General features: G+C 33.7%; 1 protein-coding gene across 2 annotated transcripts; it reads left to right on the forward strand.

The window, feature by feature from the left end:
* Positions 1-357: 357 nt before the first annotated feature.
* Positions 358-15,696, forward strand: LOC128243498 (eukaryotic translation initiation factor 2 subunit 2-like). Of its 2 annotated transcripts, none has more exons than XM_052961295.1 (9): positions 358-533; positions 2,074-2,239; positions 4,224-4,312; positions 6,873-7,020; positions 7,773-7,843; positions 9,688-9,836; positions 10,506-10,562; positions 12,245-12,330; positions 13,478-15,696. In XM_052961295.1, the coding sequence occupies exons 1-9, from the start codon at positions 516-518 to the stop codon at positions 13,657-13,659; spliced, it is 966 nt and encodes a 321-aa protein (XP_052817255.1). In that variant the 5' UTR covers positions 358-515; the 3' UTR covers positions 13,660-15,696. The 2 variants fall into 2 exon arrangements, with proteins under 2 accessions (XP_052817255.1, XP_052817256.1); XM_052961296.1 differs by having other exon boundaries at positions 6,876-7,020.
* The last annotated feature ends 1,758 nt before the right edge of the window (positions 15,697-17,454 follow it).

A 17,454-nucleotide genomic window follows, 5' to 3' on the forward strand; every position in this document is an offset into this window, starting at 1 on the left:
ACATATTATGTTAACAAATGTGGATGAGGTGATTTTGGTGTGTTTTATTTTACCACTAAAACAACCACGGAAGTAGTCCTGATATGAAACCCATTGTTATTGGTCCCAAAACAAAATGGCTTTAACCTTGAGTGTTGTTGATTCCAATCGATGGGTCCACATTCTAGAGTTCTGTGTAAACGTAAACTATCTCCTAATTTTCGACATTCTTGTGGACATTTTTATGAAGTTTTCTTTAAAAAAATCATGAAAGTTTTAATGCTGAATTTTAAACCGACAATTATTCGTGGTCCAGCAATTTCGATTTTGGGGAGATTTCTACGGAACGTTAATAGAATCTAGCCGTGATTACGAACATATCCGAATGCGTGGCCTTGACTTTATATCGAGCAAGACTGATGCAACGAAAATCAGCTGTTTACACTACGAAATAGTCATTACAGGTCAAATTTAAAGGAATCGAACTATTTGAAATCCAACTGGCATTGTTTTGGAGTTAAAAAGAGCAAATAAACATGGCTGAGGAAGAAATGGTAAGTGAAACAATGCGATAATACCTGTGTCGAGTACCGGCTGTTAGAAATCCAATATGGCGGCGCCCATGGGGGCCAGGTTGCGCGAAATTAATAACGCCGATCTAGGCAATACAATTATTATATGTGATACGGTATCATGCTGTATGCAGTGTTTACATTTTAGGTGATTAGTCCAAATAATTGTACGTTGACGGATATTTTTAACGATTTTTGATATGGCAAATTCTTCACGTACAAATTGTTTTGTACCAAAAGTGGGTAGTTGATCCTATCAGGATTCCGAGTTAAAGCATATTGCATCCATAAAATATCTTAAAAACAAGATACATTACTAGATAATGTTATTTTTTATTAGTTCCATACACAAAAGATAAATATCCAACAAATAATTATGAGTTTGATGGGGTTTTTTCAATTCATTCTGTTAAAACATAACACACGTGGCTGCAGTTCACAGTTTTACAACAATCGGAGCACTTCGGTCATGGCCAAGTTGTTATGATTGTATTTACAATGTCTATCACGAAGCTTGTCGGAGGTGGCCGAGTTATTTCCGCATAATTGTTGTCTGTGTCAGTCAAGTTTCGTTTCATTGGAAAGGTAGATCATGTGTTTAATGCTTGTTTTGTGCTAAATAGCTTTGTACTTACATGGTAAAATATGAATATAAACCTTAAGTATCCATTTCAAACATAAAATACTTCACTAAATACAATTTCAATATTTTTCACACCCACCCAGTTTTTGCACAAACCCATTTAGACATTAGGGATTGGAAGAATCAGGTATAACACGTCTATTATTTTAGACTAATATAAAACCTGCCCTGGGGCGAATGTTAATAGGCTGTGCCCCTAAGTTACGTCCCTTCTAGTTTTGATTTCTGAACCCGCCCCTGCTGTCCTGCCACCTGTTTTAGACTTTTATCGACTCTGAATTCTGAATCACTCTGATTGTTTTTTTTGAAATGTTAAGATTATTTTCATTTAAGACCATATCACATGGGAATAAATATTACTTTAATTTCTGAGTTCATGTGCCATATCTGATGTTTTTTACCAAATTTGGTGCTATGTTTTTTACTGTAATATTATGAAAAATTATGGATCAGTCAAGGAAGTTTTTTTTCCATTACTCATGTAGAAGTCAAAAAGTTTTCACTAAATAAGCTTGTATATTGTTTATTTCTTGCCCTAAAATACATATAAAGTGACAAGGCTTGCATTACTTAATTGAATATAAGGCCATATTTTCTGAAAAAAGAAATGGAAAGAAGATAGCCTGAAAATGAACTGAGAGGAATTATTTGTCTGAATGAGATAAAATGGCAGGTAGCATTGTTAGTTTGGTAATCAGCTTTAGCCATTTTGATGTAGAAAGGCTGTGAATGTTAGCATTCACGGCTGGTTCAAATTTGGAAAACTAAATGAATTTTCAGTAGAATAAGTAGAAGCTGGTCGGTTTCTTTACCATTTGAGACGGTTTAACTGACACTTATTGAGAACCCTGGGTACCTTATTACTATTTCTATTCAAAGATGCCATTTGACCTGTCTCTGAAGAAAAAGAAGAAGAAAAAGAAGACCGGATTTGATCCTGATGCAGCAGATCCAGTGGAAGTCCCTGTGGAGGCCCCGACTGAGGAGCCAGCTAACGAGGAAAACACAGAATCAGAACAGACCCAGGATAAAGCAATGGATGATGGTAAGTAGTGTTAGGAAGTCTGGCAATTTTCATAATCAATCATCAAATCAAAATCAAATAGGGCAAATTTGAATAAGTTGGAAGTGTGTGTTCATATTTAATTATTGGTATGAAAAAATAAGTTAGGACTATTTCTACAACTTTTTTAGTACATTTAGAGCAGCAATTTTGAGACATATTAGAGATACTTCAAGGGGCTGTACTCTGTATGATGAAATAGCGAAAAAAAGAAATTGTCGAAAACTGACATAAACTTGGTATCGATGTGTACAATTCATTGAAACTTACTAACTGAAGTACCACATAGTTTACAATTAATTTATTTTTTCGCAGTTCTTTCCGTATTTTTCCATTAAAAAGATTACTAGGTATGTCTACCTAGTAGAATTCATTCCTTATGCGTGATTAGCTAGTCGATGTTATCATGTGATATTACCAAGTTAGGTATGTATCTTTAATTTTCCAGCTGTTTAGGGTAAGCCTTCGTAGCACAGTGTATACAACACTGGAATGCAATTTTGGCGACACTGGTTTGAACCTTGTCTCCGACTCGATTTTTTTTACATTTTTTTTTTTTTTTTTTAACAATTATGATATCAAAGAGTAAAACATTTTATCAAATAATTGTCTTGAGAATCGTTACAGAAAAAACCCATTTTTGGTGCCAATTTGGTGTATAGTCGTTTTAAGCAACACTTATATTTTATGTTTTTTAGGTTGACTATTCAAAGAATATGGAGAGCTATACTTCTCACCCAAGCGTCGCCGTCAGCTTTGGCGTCACACCTTGGTTAAGGTTTTGCATGCAAGCACACATAGGTTAATATCTCAGCAACTACTTGAGGTATTGCATTGAGACTATATACAATGGCACTCAACCATCCAACCTACTTAATTAATCAAGCTAGATAATTCTAGTTTGCATTTAATGCAAATAATTGCCCTTTATTATTTGACTTAGAATTCTGGTTAAGGTTTTGCATGCAAGCACACATAGGTTAATATCTCAGCAACTACTTGACGTATTGCATTGAGACTTGATACAATGGTACTCAACCATCCAACCTACATGTACTTAATTAACCAAGTTAGAAAACTCTAGTTTGCATTTAATGCAAATAATAGGCCTTTATTATTCGACTTAGAAATTCTGGTTAAGGTTTTGCATGCAAGCACACATAGGTTAATATCTCAGCAACTACTTGAGGTATTGCATTGAGACTTGATACAATGGTACTCAACCATCCAACCTACTGAAGTAACCAAGTTAGAAAACTCTAGTTTGCATTTAATGTAAATAATAGGCCTTTATTATTCGCTTTGAAATTCTGGTTAAGGTTTTGCGTGTAAGCACACATAGGTTAATATCTCAGCAACTACTGAGGTATTGCATTGAGACTTGATACGATGGTACTCAACCATCCAACGTACTTAATTAACCAAGTTAGATAACTCTAGTTTGCATTTACTTCAAATAATGGCCCCTTTTTTGTCATAGAAATTTTGGTTAAGGTTTTGCATGTAACCACTTTTAAGTCAATACCTCAGCGAATACATCATGTATTGCATTGAAACTTAACACACAGGCTCCCAACCATTTAACCTTCTTTAATCAAGTAAGATAACTCTTTCTTTCATATTATATAATTTTTGCCCCTTTATTATGAGATTTAGAAATTCTGGTTAAGGTCTTGCATGTTAGCACACATAGGATAATATCACAGCAACTACTTGATGTATTGCGTTGAGACTTTATACAATGGTATTCAACCACCCAACGTAATTGGATAACCAAGTTAGATAACTGTATTTTGCAAATAATGGCCCTTTATTATAAGACTTAAAAATTCTGGTTAAAATTTTCCATGTAACCACATTTATGTTGCTATTTTATACTTGCGTTAGATAAATTAATTCCTGTACGAGTTTTTCTTCAATTGCTACACATGTACCATTTCTAAACACAATGTAATTGTCTTTTCAGATCTGTCATTAGAGTTTGGTGGTTTAAAGAAAAAGAAAAAGAAAAAAGTGAAAGAATTTGACATGGCTGAAGTTAAAGAATCTTTACCAGTATGTATGAACTTTAGCAGCTTCTTTTACAATTTGCTTCTTTTACAATTTGCCATATATAGTGGGGAGGTATTCTGACATTTCTTCTCCTGAATATCTATTTATAGCTTTACACTTTATAGACATGTTACTATATATAGTGACACTTAATAGAAATGTTCCTATGTATAGTTAGTCTTTATAGATATGTAACAATATATATATAGCACATGTATATTTATCAACACTATTGCTGTGAACTATTTTTAGACTGTCTGATGCAAGAATGGTTGGTTTTGCGAGACTTGGTAAAGAAAAATCATTTAAGCTTAGCAAGATGAAAGTGAAGTTTAATAATGTTATATCTATGGACGAATAAGGTTTAATAAATAAAATGAAAGAACATTTAATTTTAAAGATAATATTTTGTTCGAAATAAAACATTGCAGTTCATTGTAGAGCAAAAATGAATACTTTGTTAAAAGTAAGACCTTTTTGTGAGACAGAAGTTAAGTTCAGTTGTGTTATATATGTGGAAGAATAACGTTTAATAGTTAACTGTTACATAAATTCTAGGGAGGAAAGTCATTATTGGCAATAAATTGGCCATAAATAATACCACTGCAGTATAGTCAGAGCAATAATGAATTCTTTGTAAAAAGAGAGACCTTTTTTGATGCGCATTAACACAAGATGGTGAAAGAAATGGAAATATACAACGAAGTCAGGATGAACAGAAAAATGAGGGTTTGTTTGAAATTCTTTGACTAGTTTGAGATTCATTGGAATACTCATGGGTCATGCTTATAAAAGCTTTAAACTTGATGTGTAACATAATATTGATATGATTATTATTAAAGTATAAAAATTAATAAAAATATAGTATACATGTATATATATGTATATATAGAATAGATAGATATAAAAGTACCAGTTATGCAAGTACAAAAGTATAATTTTATTCATTTTCTTTACATATAAGCATAGTTTTAGATACCGGCCAATAGCTTTAAGCAACACTGAACTAATTGTAAATATATGGATTTGGTCAATGGTTTGAACCCCCTTATAACAATTAATCTAAACTGTTCAATTAATGTGTTTTATTGACAATTAAGGTTAAGTACAGTCGAAACTCGTTGGCTTGATATCTCATGGCTCGATATCCTCGTTGGCTCGAACCAAATCGAGGTCAAAGTCGTTTTCGCGATCCCAAACAAGAATTTCACACTTTGATTTGTTTGCTTGGGTCGATGTCATTTTCGCGGGTTCAGTTAAGAATCTCACACCTTGATTTGTTTGATTGGCTCCATTTAGCACAAGGCGCTAATCGATTAAAATTGCTTGACTGATATTATAATTTTTATCGAATTTAAATGGTTTAACAGTTTGACTAAACATGCCATCACTTTAAGTTCTGTCTCTAATTGTTATCCATCCCTAAATTACTATGCATTTTGATATAACTTTTAAGCTATGTTTGTGTTACCCACTGTTTACAATTGCTTGTTTTCACATAAATGTATTTTTATTATTTATAAATAAAAAAATAAAATGATTTTTTCTAAAAATCGAATAAGTCATATTACAAAATTTAGGGTGCGTAACTATGCCCAATAAATACTCTTCCTTCTCTTGCGGAGATAGCGTAGCCAATAACAAACGAGGTAAATAAGGCTTTATGTAACAAATAAAAAAAAATTACATTTTGTAAGCAATCCCGCTTGGCTCGATATTCTCGAGGCTTGAAGTACTTTGGCCGGTCCCTAGAATATCGAGCCATCGAGTTTCGACTGTATGTCCGCACAGATTGGACATTAGTATTGCTTTGTACTCAAAAATTTTATTTCAGTGTTATTTATATTTGATAATCATTTTAAATCAGTTTAAATCACATTAAAACAATAATCAACTAAGTGACATAAAATTTGCAAGTTTCGATGCATTAAAATGCCCCAAATCAAAATGGTGTTTTAACCTGCCATAGAGGTCTCTTGATTTGCACCACATATTTCATAACGCAGGAGAACATGATTATTTCAGTATTCCAGCTAGGATTTGAAAAGGGCAGGGTAGAGTTTTGAAAAGGGCAAGCTACTTGAGGGGCTCGGTGTGGGGAAAAAATCCTATCCCATACAGTTTAAAGCTGCATTCTCACAGATTGACCGTTTTGACAACTTTTGTCTTGGAATGAGCCATTTTTTCATAAATGGCTTGGAATCAGTGATACAAGACTGCTGACAAAAGTTCAGATCACAGTTTTTCATATGTATTTTAAAAAATTGATATGTTACTGCTTAAAGCGTTACTAAGGCTTTAAGAAAAATGAAAATTTCAGGAGTTTTCCAAACAATTGAGATGTGTTCTATTATGAGTTATTTTATATGACTGAATTGAGGGCATTGAAACCAAAATCAGCTGATTCTTAGAAACTAAAACTAAAACAAAAACTAAAACAAATGGCAAAACTGTCATTCTGTGAGAGTGCAGCTTTTAAAGCAGAATGTCCTTATGTGTTGTGAATTCCAAGTGAAATATATGTAAAGCAGCATGTGCAATAAAGTTACTACTTATTCATCAGCAGACAGAAGAAATTGACGAATCCGCCCAGGATGGGGGCGCTGTTCTTGATTTCTCGGCAGACGCGGACATGTCATCATTCGGGAAGAAAAAGAAAAAGAAGAAGGTCGTCGATTTGGACCAGATACAGGACACAGTCGACGACAGTTGTAAATACATTTTTTTGTAGTTCTCATTGATGATTTGTCAAAATTTCTATTTAACCTGTCTGTTTGACAAGAAAAATGACAATTAATTGTGATTGCCTTAGTGTCGGTCAACGGACTGAGTGGAACAAATGAAGTTGTGTCAATTTAATTTTTGTTTTGTCTTAGGATATTCCCATGAAACTTATTAGCAACTCTGGCTTCATTGTCAAGTCATGCCCAACTTTTCACTTGGGAAAATAAGTGAAAGTTGGCATCTTCAGTTCTTAAACAAATAGTCCCACTAGTCCTTAATCAAGAAAGTCTTTAATTTAAGATGTTATATATTTTTTTTTATTTTACACTTAATCTGTATTATTGAGACTGAAAGATGATATATGAAACATTTGTCAGTGTGTTCATTGTATTTGTTTCTTATAATGTTTGTCTATACATTCATCATCAAGTGTGCTAAATTTTCCGAACCTCTTCCCATGTTTTACTGAAGGAACCCTGAAATGCCATTGTGCAGATACAGTGGTCAAATTAGCACAAGCCGGCAAGCCCTGCAGTGGTAAAATGCTTTCTGGGCTTGCTCAAATTCTGGGTTTTATACAGCAGGGCTTGTTCAAAAATGTATTGCCAAGCAGTAGTATATATGAATTCAGGCTTATTCATCCAAAAGACTAATTTCGATGACTGCAGAAAATGCACTTGGCTTAATTTGTGCTTACAAGTTTAACCAAAAAATTGACCAATTGTTTACGGTATTTCAGTCATTGCTGTAGACAGTACCAAGAAAGGAAGTGCTTGGGTCGGCTCTGACAGAGATTATTCATATGATGAGGTTTGTATATAAATCAGACAGATAATTCTGATTACTCAAAATGATATGTGAAACGAGCTTTAGTATCTTTATCTTATTTAGACAAATTACTTGCTTAAACTTAATTTTGTTAAAATAATTTGATTATAAAAGTTTATTGTGAATCTCAAGAAGATTATTTCCTTTAAAAGTCTCAGAACATTCCAAAATGAGAATTATAGGGGGAAAAATTTATTTCCTGAAGAACTGGTATTTTTTCACACTTTTTATTATTTTTATTTGTACCTAAATCATATGCATTTGTGTGTTTTGATCATTAAATTCAAATGAGTTGCGTACAATAATGCATTAAAATAAACAAGAGCTGAGGTCAGTACATGAAAAGTTGATCTTGCCTTTACGTGTCAAATACATATGGCAAGCTATTTTAAATTGCCTCTGAACATTAAAAAATACCACCCATACTTGCCAACCTACACTGTTATGTCCTTATATTAAGAATTCCCTTGTGAATAAATACTTAGTGTATCATTCACCTTAGAGGTAGGGACATGGGTCTTGCACACGACACGTCGTCTTCGTATGTGGAACACTGTGAGGTAGCAAGTGATTTTAAAATCTGTCCATACAAGGGAAAGTAACAGCCCTGACACGACAGCCTATATTCTATGTCCTTATATGCAGCACTCCATTGTGAATAAACACTAAGTGTGACCTTGACCTTTGAGGTAGGAACACGGGTCTTGCACGCGACACATCGTCTTGGTATGTGGAACACGTGTGGCAAGTTATTTTAAAATCTGTCCATACAAGGGAAAGTTACAGCCCTGACACGACAACTTATACTCTATGTCCTTATATGCAGCACTCCATTCTGAATAAACACTATGTGTGACCTTGACTTTAGAGGTAGGGACACGGGTCTTGCAGGCGACACGTCGTCTTGGTATGTGGAACACATGTGGCAAGTTATTTTTAAAAATGTCCATACAAGAGAAAGTTACAGCCCGGACACGACAACCTATACTCTATGTCCTTATATGCAGCACTCCATTGTGAATAAACACTTAGTGTGACCTTGACCTTTGAGGTAGGGACACGGGTCTTGCATGCGACACGTCGCCTTGGTATGTGGATCATATGATGTGGCAAGTTATTTTAAAATCTGTCCATACAAGGGAAAGTTACAGCCCGGACACGACAACCTATACTCTATGTCCTTATATGCAGCACTCCATTGTGAATAAACACTAAGTGTGACCTTGACCTTTGAGGTAGGGACACGGGTCTTGCACGCGACACGTCGCCTTGGTATGTGGATCACATGTGGCAAGTTATTTTAAAATCTGTCCATACAAGGGAAAGTTACAGCCCGGACACGACAACCTATACTCTATGTCCTTATATGCAGCACTCCATTGTGAATAAACACTAAGTGTGACCTTGACCTTTGAGGTAGGGACACGAGTCTTGCACGCCACACGTCGTCTTGGTATGTGGAACACATGTGGCAAGTTATTTTAAAATCTGTCCATACAAGGGAAAGTTATAGAGCCGGACGGACGGACGGTGCGATTTTAATATGCCCACCTTCGGGGGCATAAAAACAAACCTATATTGTGCGCCTTTAACAGCTACAATAAAGGTTATTATGATCTCAATTACTGCCAAATGACATTAACGCATGCTAGAAATTGAAGGGTTTTGACAGAAAAACAAAGTATATATGAACATTGCAAGTTTAAGGTACTGCACTTTATATGGAAACAACAAAAACTAAAGAAATATACATTTCTTTAGAAATGCTTTACAAATCTCGCAGAGATTTATAGCTTTTTGCCATAACACCAAGAAATATATTTCAGCTTTTGTTGCGAGTATTTGACATCATCCGGGAAAAGAACCCTGAAATGGCGACGGGCGAGAAGAAGAAGATTGTGATGCGGCCCCCACAGGTTCTTAGAGCCGGAGCTAAAAGGACGTCTTTTGCAAACTTTGCGGAAATTAGCAGAATGTACGGAAACCTGATATTTATCTTTTCTCTCATAGGCAAAACCAAACTATTTTTTCTTCCACTGATTTTGGCTGGGTAAAAATGGATGAAGGGAGTGAAATAAAAACAAATCTAAAAAAAAATATATTTTGTTTTATAATAGGAATATTGAAGGTAAAACCACTTTAATCCTAAATAATTCATATTTGTAATGATAATCCTTAACTCACCCTTCAAGGTGTAAAAAAAGAATACTGCAAAAATATTCATTTTCTTTAAGTGTTTCAATCTTACCGAAGTTTTCTCAGACAGAAGATGTCGGGTTTTTCATTGGTTTAGGCAAAACAGCTTTACAAGAAAGGATTAAAGAAAATTAAAATAGAAAATGTTTTCTAACATTTATCATCATTAATTAGATTTCAAGCAGAAATGATGGAGTGGTTTGCAAGTAGTACTGAATTCATTAATTTGAAAATATTTTTTGTGAAGTTGTTAGCCAAAAATTTATTATGATTAATAAAAAACTTCCAAATGAAAATACACCAATTAGCCTCCAAATAATTATTGTTTCTTAGCTTACTTGAAAGGTGATGCTTTTCAACCTTTTTTCATCAGTTTCTTAGTAATATTAAATGGAGGAAAAATGAATGCTTTACAAGAAGTTGATAATATTTTGTTTTGTATTTTCAGGTTACACAGACAGTCAAAACACGTTTTAGCATTTTTGTTAGCTGAATTGGGTACCAGGTATAGTTTTAGTTTGAATACTTTTTAATTCTTATTATAAATAATAATTAAGGGGATATACTTGAGGGCGATTCGGGCAATAACTTCACTTCGTGTTAATTGACTTTGCTGTTTTATTACATCAAAAATATGTCGTTTTCTCCCTAAATTTTTCTCATGTTAACAATTGTCTCACTTTTGCCATGAAGACCCATAATCAGGATGTCATTGTTAATCCACGAGTACCATAATATTTCAAATTAACTAAACCAGTGGTGGCCTAATTATCAGATAGCAGCAGCATCATGCTTGATTAACTGCAGAAACTGAATCGATGTCATGGAGATCGCTTAGCGTGCTGCTTCAGTCATTTTAAGAGAATTTGATGAATATTTGTTGCCTTTTGTAGCAAATGGTGATCCCCAGCGGGAACCCTGAATCATGTTCAGAACACTCATAGTGTAAAACCCATTTTTTTCCCCCAGTATAGCGACCTAAACGATAAATTTATCATCTGTTTGCTTACCACAGGGTATGACTATTGAGTATGTCAAAAAATAAATACAATTCTGGCATTCCTCATTGCTGCAGAAACGAGACTAGAATCTATTTTAAATTAATGTTGAATTATTATATTAATCAGTTATGATGGCTCTTAAAGCTGCACTCTCACAAGTTTACCATTTTTACAACTTTTCTATTTTTTGTCTAAGAAAAAGTTTTTGCGTAAATATCTGCAAAACAATGATATAAGATTGCTGACAAAAGATCAGATCATAGATTTTTATATTTCCGTTCGAAAATTAATGTATTATGGCTTAAACCGTTTCTAACGGTTTAAGAAAGAATCATAAAACATCAATTTTTGAACTTGAATATAAAAATCTGCGATCTAATTTTTTTGTCAGCATTCTTATATAACTGGTTTCCATGGATTTTCACAAAAATTGGCTCATTCCAAGACAAAAAATATAAAAGTTTTCAATCTGTGACAGTGCAGCTTTAAGCACCACTTAGAAATGCCACATCACGAACAATTATTGACAGAATTCATATCGCAAAAATGTGTGACAGAATTCTTTGGTTGTCTTAGAAGCCGGCATGTTTTTTTGTTTCGATTTCATTTAAAATAATGTCATTATGCATCGGAATCATTTCAATGACCACTGTTTTACGTACGTTGCGAACATTAACTTCTATGTGAAGTTGTCTCATTTCTCCCTCAATTCAGTTCAGGGAGAAGTAACTTCTCTGAAATTTTGTGCAGTGCAAGGAAAGATAAATGTTGCTATGTCAAACATGTATGACAATTATTGAGTTATGTCTCTTGTATTAATATTTGTATATATCTATACATAAGTATATCATTACTCATGATGACTAATATAGAGAAGACAAAAGATAGGCATCTGGTTTTAACTCGTCATTTTGTCAGAGTATTGTGTTAGACTTTGTGTCATAGTCATCAGAGTCTTTGCCAAAAACTTAATGTAACCATGGCAACTACACAATAACCATTTGAGATATTTAAATGAAACTTGGAATACAAGTCGCCAGAGACATGACAAACATGTACAGCAAGGTCCATAAATATATATGGAATAATTGACGAGATATGCCCCTTGTTAACTGAAGAAAAATCAGATAGGCTTTGGCGTTTGCCTATGGAGCTATTGTTATTCAAAATATCTGCTTCGTTTCAGTGGCTCAGTGGATGGCAATAACCAGTTGATCATCAGGGGAAGATTTAACCAGAAACAAATAGAAAATGTTTTAAGAAGATATATTAGTAAGTATACCCATCAGCTAAGATGAAGTGGGGTAGTCAGGAAAATATGCAATCTGAACATACATTACATGTACCTAGACTGCAATCCAATCCAATTCATTTACAAGTATTTATAAGCTTATCTTTTTTTCAAAAAACAGCTTTTACAAATTGTTATTGTCTCAGTGTTTATAGGGTGTTTGTATTGTGGAAAATATTTAATGTCAGCGGTAACTTAAAAATAAACAATTATGCTCTCAAAACTTGGTACACTTATTGACAATGATATTGCTCACATGTTTGTCAAATCTCATTACTCTGGGCTCAATCATTTTAAGTTTTGTTTCTAGACAAGCTTTTCATTGACTCATGGTCTTGCTTTCAGTATTTTTTCAGTTTCTCTTTTTCAATTGAGTGTTATTTTTGTTATTACAACAGACAATTATTGTAAAGATATGTAACCACCACTTTGTGGGTAAAAGTTTTAGTATCATTTTTCTATAGTATCCCCCCAGGTCCAACTATTGGACCCATTCCAAAAGCAAAATATGATAATTTTCCCAATCTTCAGAAAAAAATCCTAATCAAAAGTAAAAAAAAAAAAAGTTTAGGGGATAATCGAATTCAGAAATTCAGAAATCTTTTATTTTCATCAATAATTATCTGTCATGATTTATTGCAATGGATATTTACACCCCAAGGTTGTTTCAACCTTTTCAGGTCTTTTGGAAAGGGAAAAGAAACTAATATATATCGTCACCTTAGTGCAAGAACTCAATATCTGCTTCTATTTCTATATGCAGTTGTAGAGTTATTGCACTAAGGTGATGATATAATAATTTCCTCATTATAGGAGACTGAAATGCTTGTTCTTTAACTGTAAAATTTCTTAATTTTGGCATATTTTATGATGCAAATTTTCCCAAAAGGTCTACTAGAGTCTTTTTCCCAAAATGGATAGAAAACGCCCTGATTTTGCACCATAATCAATACAAAGACAAATCATTTCTGGATAGTTTGAATGGGGATTTCATTGTTTTCAATGGGGAGCTGAACTATCATGGTGAAGATATGCAGTGTAAAATGCAGCAACAGGCGATTATTTTGGACCAGATCTAAAGATGATGGAGATGATTGAAATCTAAATTTATCTTCATCTGTTTTTCAGAGGAATATGTGACATGTCACACTTGTAAGTCACCTGATACACTGCTACAGAAAGAGGAGCGATTATTTTTCCTTCAGTGCGAGACTTGTGGATCACGATGTTCTGTTGCAAGTATCAAGTCCGGTTTCCAGGCTGTTACTGGTCGCCGTGCTGCGATGCGAGCTAACGCACCTCAGAAGTGATGAAAGGGCGGGAAATTTAGGGGCAGAATTGGTGGTGATTGATGTATTTAAATATACCGTACATGTACTAGAAGTTGTGTGATGAAAGTGTCCGAGAATTCTCATAAACAAACATTTTAAGACTGAGATACTGAAAAGTTAAAATCTTTAAATCTGTGATTGGTGAATAGTGCTTGAATTATGTTGTAAAATTAAGTTTCTGAGTGTTGGAAGTTCTGGTGGAAAGATCTATTAATCATCATGAGGGTCATTTTGTATGCACATTTATCTGTAAACAGTTTGTCATTTTCTTCAATGTCTGAAACTTTTGGCAAGATATTTTGATTTTAAAGGGACTAACTCACAGATTAAAATCGAGGTATTTCACTTACTTTCATAAACAGAAAATACAAATGGCAATTAGCAGATAAACATTTGAACATATGTTTGTCAATCCAATCCTATCATAGCATTACTAATGCTTTGTGGCAAAATAGAAAAAAATCTTGTCTATTTTTTTCAATAATTATATGAACAATGGAACTATAATTTGGACTTCTGATGTTGTTTGACGTGAACCAAGGAACGATCCCTTGTTAAAATTTCAATAGGATCATTTTGTATGTAGTAACCTATAAACAGATGTTTTTGTCATTTCATTGTTATATACCGGTTCCTGCATTTGAAATCATGCACTTACTGTTAAGATTCATTTAATGTCAATATAGTGCCTTTTTAGTTAAAATAAGACAATTTTAAATAAAGGACATGTCAATGAAGTTTATGAAAAGCATTCATCATTTAAATGATACATGATTTGTCATCTGACCATAATAAAGCTTGGATGAATGAATTGTACTTTGACCTAAGATCATAAGACAGCTATATATTTTACAAACTTTAAAGAGTCTTTAAGATGCTATTCCTGGATATGATACTATTTATAACGATGTACTTTAATCTGTTTCAAATGTTAAGTGGAATCAATGATCAAAGTGTAAAAATTGGAGAGTAAATCTTTTAGTACTCGTTTTTTATCAATGATATTAGTTACTATCTTCATGTATTTAACAAGGGGGGTACCTATTAATTGGGTGTGTGTAGGCTTAGTTTGACACCTTTATAATAGACCACCCCCACCCCCACCACCCCCAATTAACCTTTTAAATGATATGGGAGTATTATAAACCATGAGTCGATGAAATACGTCTTTTGGATGAACGAGCCAGAATTTATATACTACTGCTGGGCATTACATTTTTGAACAAGTTGTTGCCCTTGGTCGATGGTTTTGCCCTTTCATTTCTATAGTGCTTAGGCTTTTTTTTTTTGTATTTTTTTGTCCTCCGCCTCAAAACAAAGCCTAAACCTATGCAGACTCACTTAATGTGTACCCCCCCTATATGAAGTATATGTGTATATTATATTTTCTCTAATCTTCTCATTTCTTGATCTACAATAGTCCATTTTCTGTCAAAACAAAACTTTTATATCCGAAAGTTCTGATAATCTTTTTTGCTCAAAGTATTGATTATTATTTCCAGCATTATAAAAACAACATATAAATTTTATGTCATGACAGGTGTTGGTATATGTTTTTTTTCTACAAAAATATATCAGTTAAGTAAAAGTTACACTACCAACAACCTGTAATTGAAATTATAATCGGGCACTGTAGCACGAGTTATAATAACAATCGCGAGGGTATTGGCTGATGTAACTGTTTTGTACCATGTTGTCAGGGACAACGTTCAATAACTGACATGCTGTTTAAGTGAATAAAGTTATTTCTTCCCATGCCAGTTATTGAACGGTTTGGCTCCGCCTACTAGTTACCTAACCAAAATGGGAGTTAATGTATAGAAAAAACACGTATAAATATAATGAATTTGTTCCATTTCTGATTTCAACATAAGTGTATTGTTTTGTACATGTAAATGCTTGTAAAATAGTGTTTATGTAATCAAATACATTATTTTGTATTTCAATGGCAGGATACAAGCATTTCCAATCTATGGATAAAAATCACAATAATGTGAATAAAGATGTTAAAAATTATGTTCTTTTTGTTTCAAACATTTATTTAGAACACATCCTACATTTTCAACCAATGGAATTGCAGTTAGGCATTCATTTAGGACTGGGGTAAATTATTAAGTATTTTAACTTCGCGGGTGTTTTAACCTCCGCCTACTGCCTCTCATCCGATACATACTGTGTTAGATTTGGCATTGAAAATGTGTCAGCCAATGAGGTAGTATTCGAAGACAGATGACCTGAAGTAATATTCTAATGATTAAGAACGGCTTGTTCGCAACATACACTTTTTAATCATTAAAATGTTACCTCATTTCATCCATCAACCATTACATAACTATAATTTAAGGGAATTACCCAAAAGTTAGTTTGTTTTTTTTCTTCTATATCTTATCAGTAATGAGAACAGTGTTTACATAGTATTCACTGTTATATGCACTAGTTGCATGATCATAATTGCTGTACACTTCCTGTCAGGCACTGATACAATCTATGTATGTATGTATTTCTTTAGACCTTTTGGTCAAGGATAACCCGTGCAAGTGCAAGCACTTATTTCCAACGGGATCCTGTTTTTTTGCTGAAGTGACAGCACGCGGAAGAGACAGTGGTGGGATACAAGGAAGTCCGGGTACGATACCCTAGCTTTTTTTCGAAGAGACCTCTTGGTTCTTTTACGTGCTCGGTGTAAAGCACCGATACACGAGGTACAACTTTCATGGGTCAAACCAGTATTGAGTACACCACTTTTCCAAGCAATACCATTTAAGTCCCAAGCGCTAGGCAAGGGAGCTACTTGTTCTAACTTTTAACATATTTCGGTATGACGTCAGCAGGGATCGAACCAACGACCTCCCGCTCCGTAGGCGGATGCCTTAATCACTAGGCCATGGAGACGGTAAAGCAATTTATTTGAAAGTCATTGGCAGTACGTTGAAACCACTAATTAATCAATAAAAATGTATCAGGATAAATCAACTATGGGGGGTCTCAAATATTTTAATCAGTGATATGTGAAATACAGCTTAACTATGAAACTGTCGCTGTTCATTGTAACAACACGGATATTTCCCTTACAAATGCTCTAATAATTTCACCTCGTCAAATACTTTCAGAGGTTAGTTCCTTGTAAAACATCACAGTAAGTTTTGCCACTTGAAAAGATGAAAATATGAATGAGAAAATAAACTAAAGATGATTCATTGTATATCAAAATGTGTCCGCTTACTGTTGACAAAGTGTTAAGACGAATACATGTGGCTAGATTTATAGTTCTGGCAGGTTAATTGAAAATAATATAGTTATTCGTTGGGCAGTGGAGATAATGGACCGATTGTTCAGAACTTCGTCCAAGTTATCAACGTTGTTAACCAAATCGTTGTTAATTGAAAGGGTCAACTATTTTGAAACATACTTGTATATTAAGATACAACACGTTAACCTGTTACAGGCGTCTTGAACATTGTACTAATTTTGAAAAACTGCTGATAAAAAAGTATTCATTTTAGTTTCACACCAATAGAGATTTGAAAGTTAACAACTATGACGTTAAAAACATTGTTAACTTTAACAAACTTATAATCAATCGGCCAATTGTCATAGTCTTGGTGTCACCGACTGTGTTGTTGTTAACTTTTATGTGGACTCACTCATGCTTTGGACCAAAAATTAGTTTTCCTGAAAATGCATCTGAATACATAATATAGCTATTTTTCATAATAAAAGTCTAAGACATTATTTGAGCAAATATTAACAATTGTTTATTGGTTCCAGCTGTCA

Source organism: Mya arenaria, chromosome 8 (assembly GCF_026914265.1).
Source record: "Mya arenaria isolate MELC-2E11 chromosome 8, ASM2691426v1".
Taxonomy (NCBI): domain Eukaryota; kingdom Metazoa; phylum Mollusca; class Bivalvia; order Myida; family Myidae; genus Mya; species Mya arenaria.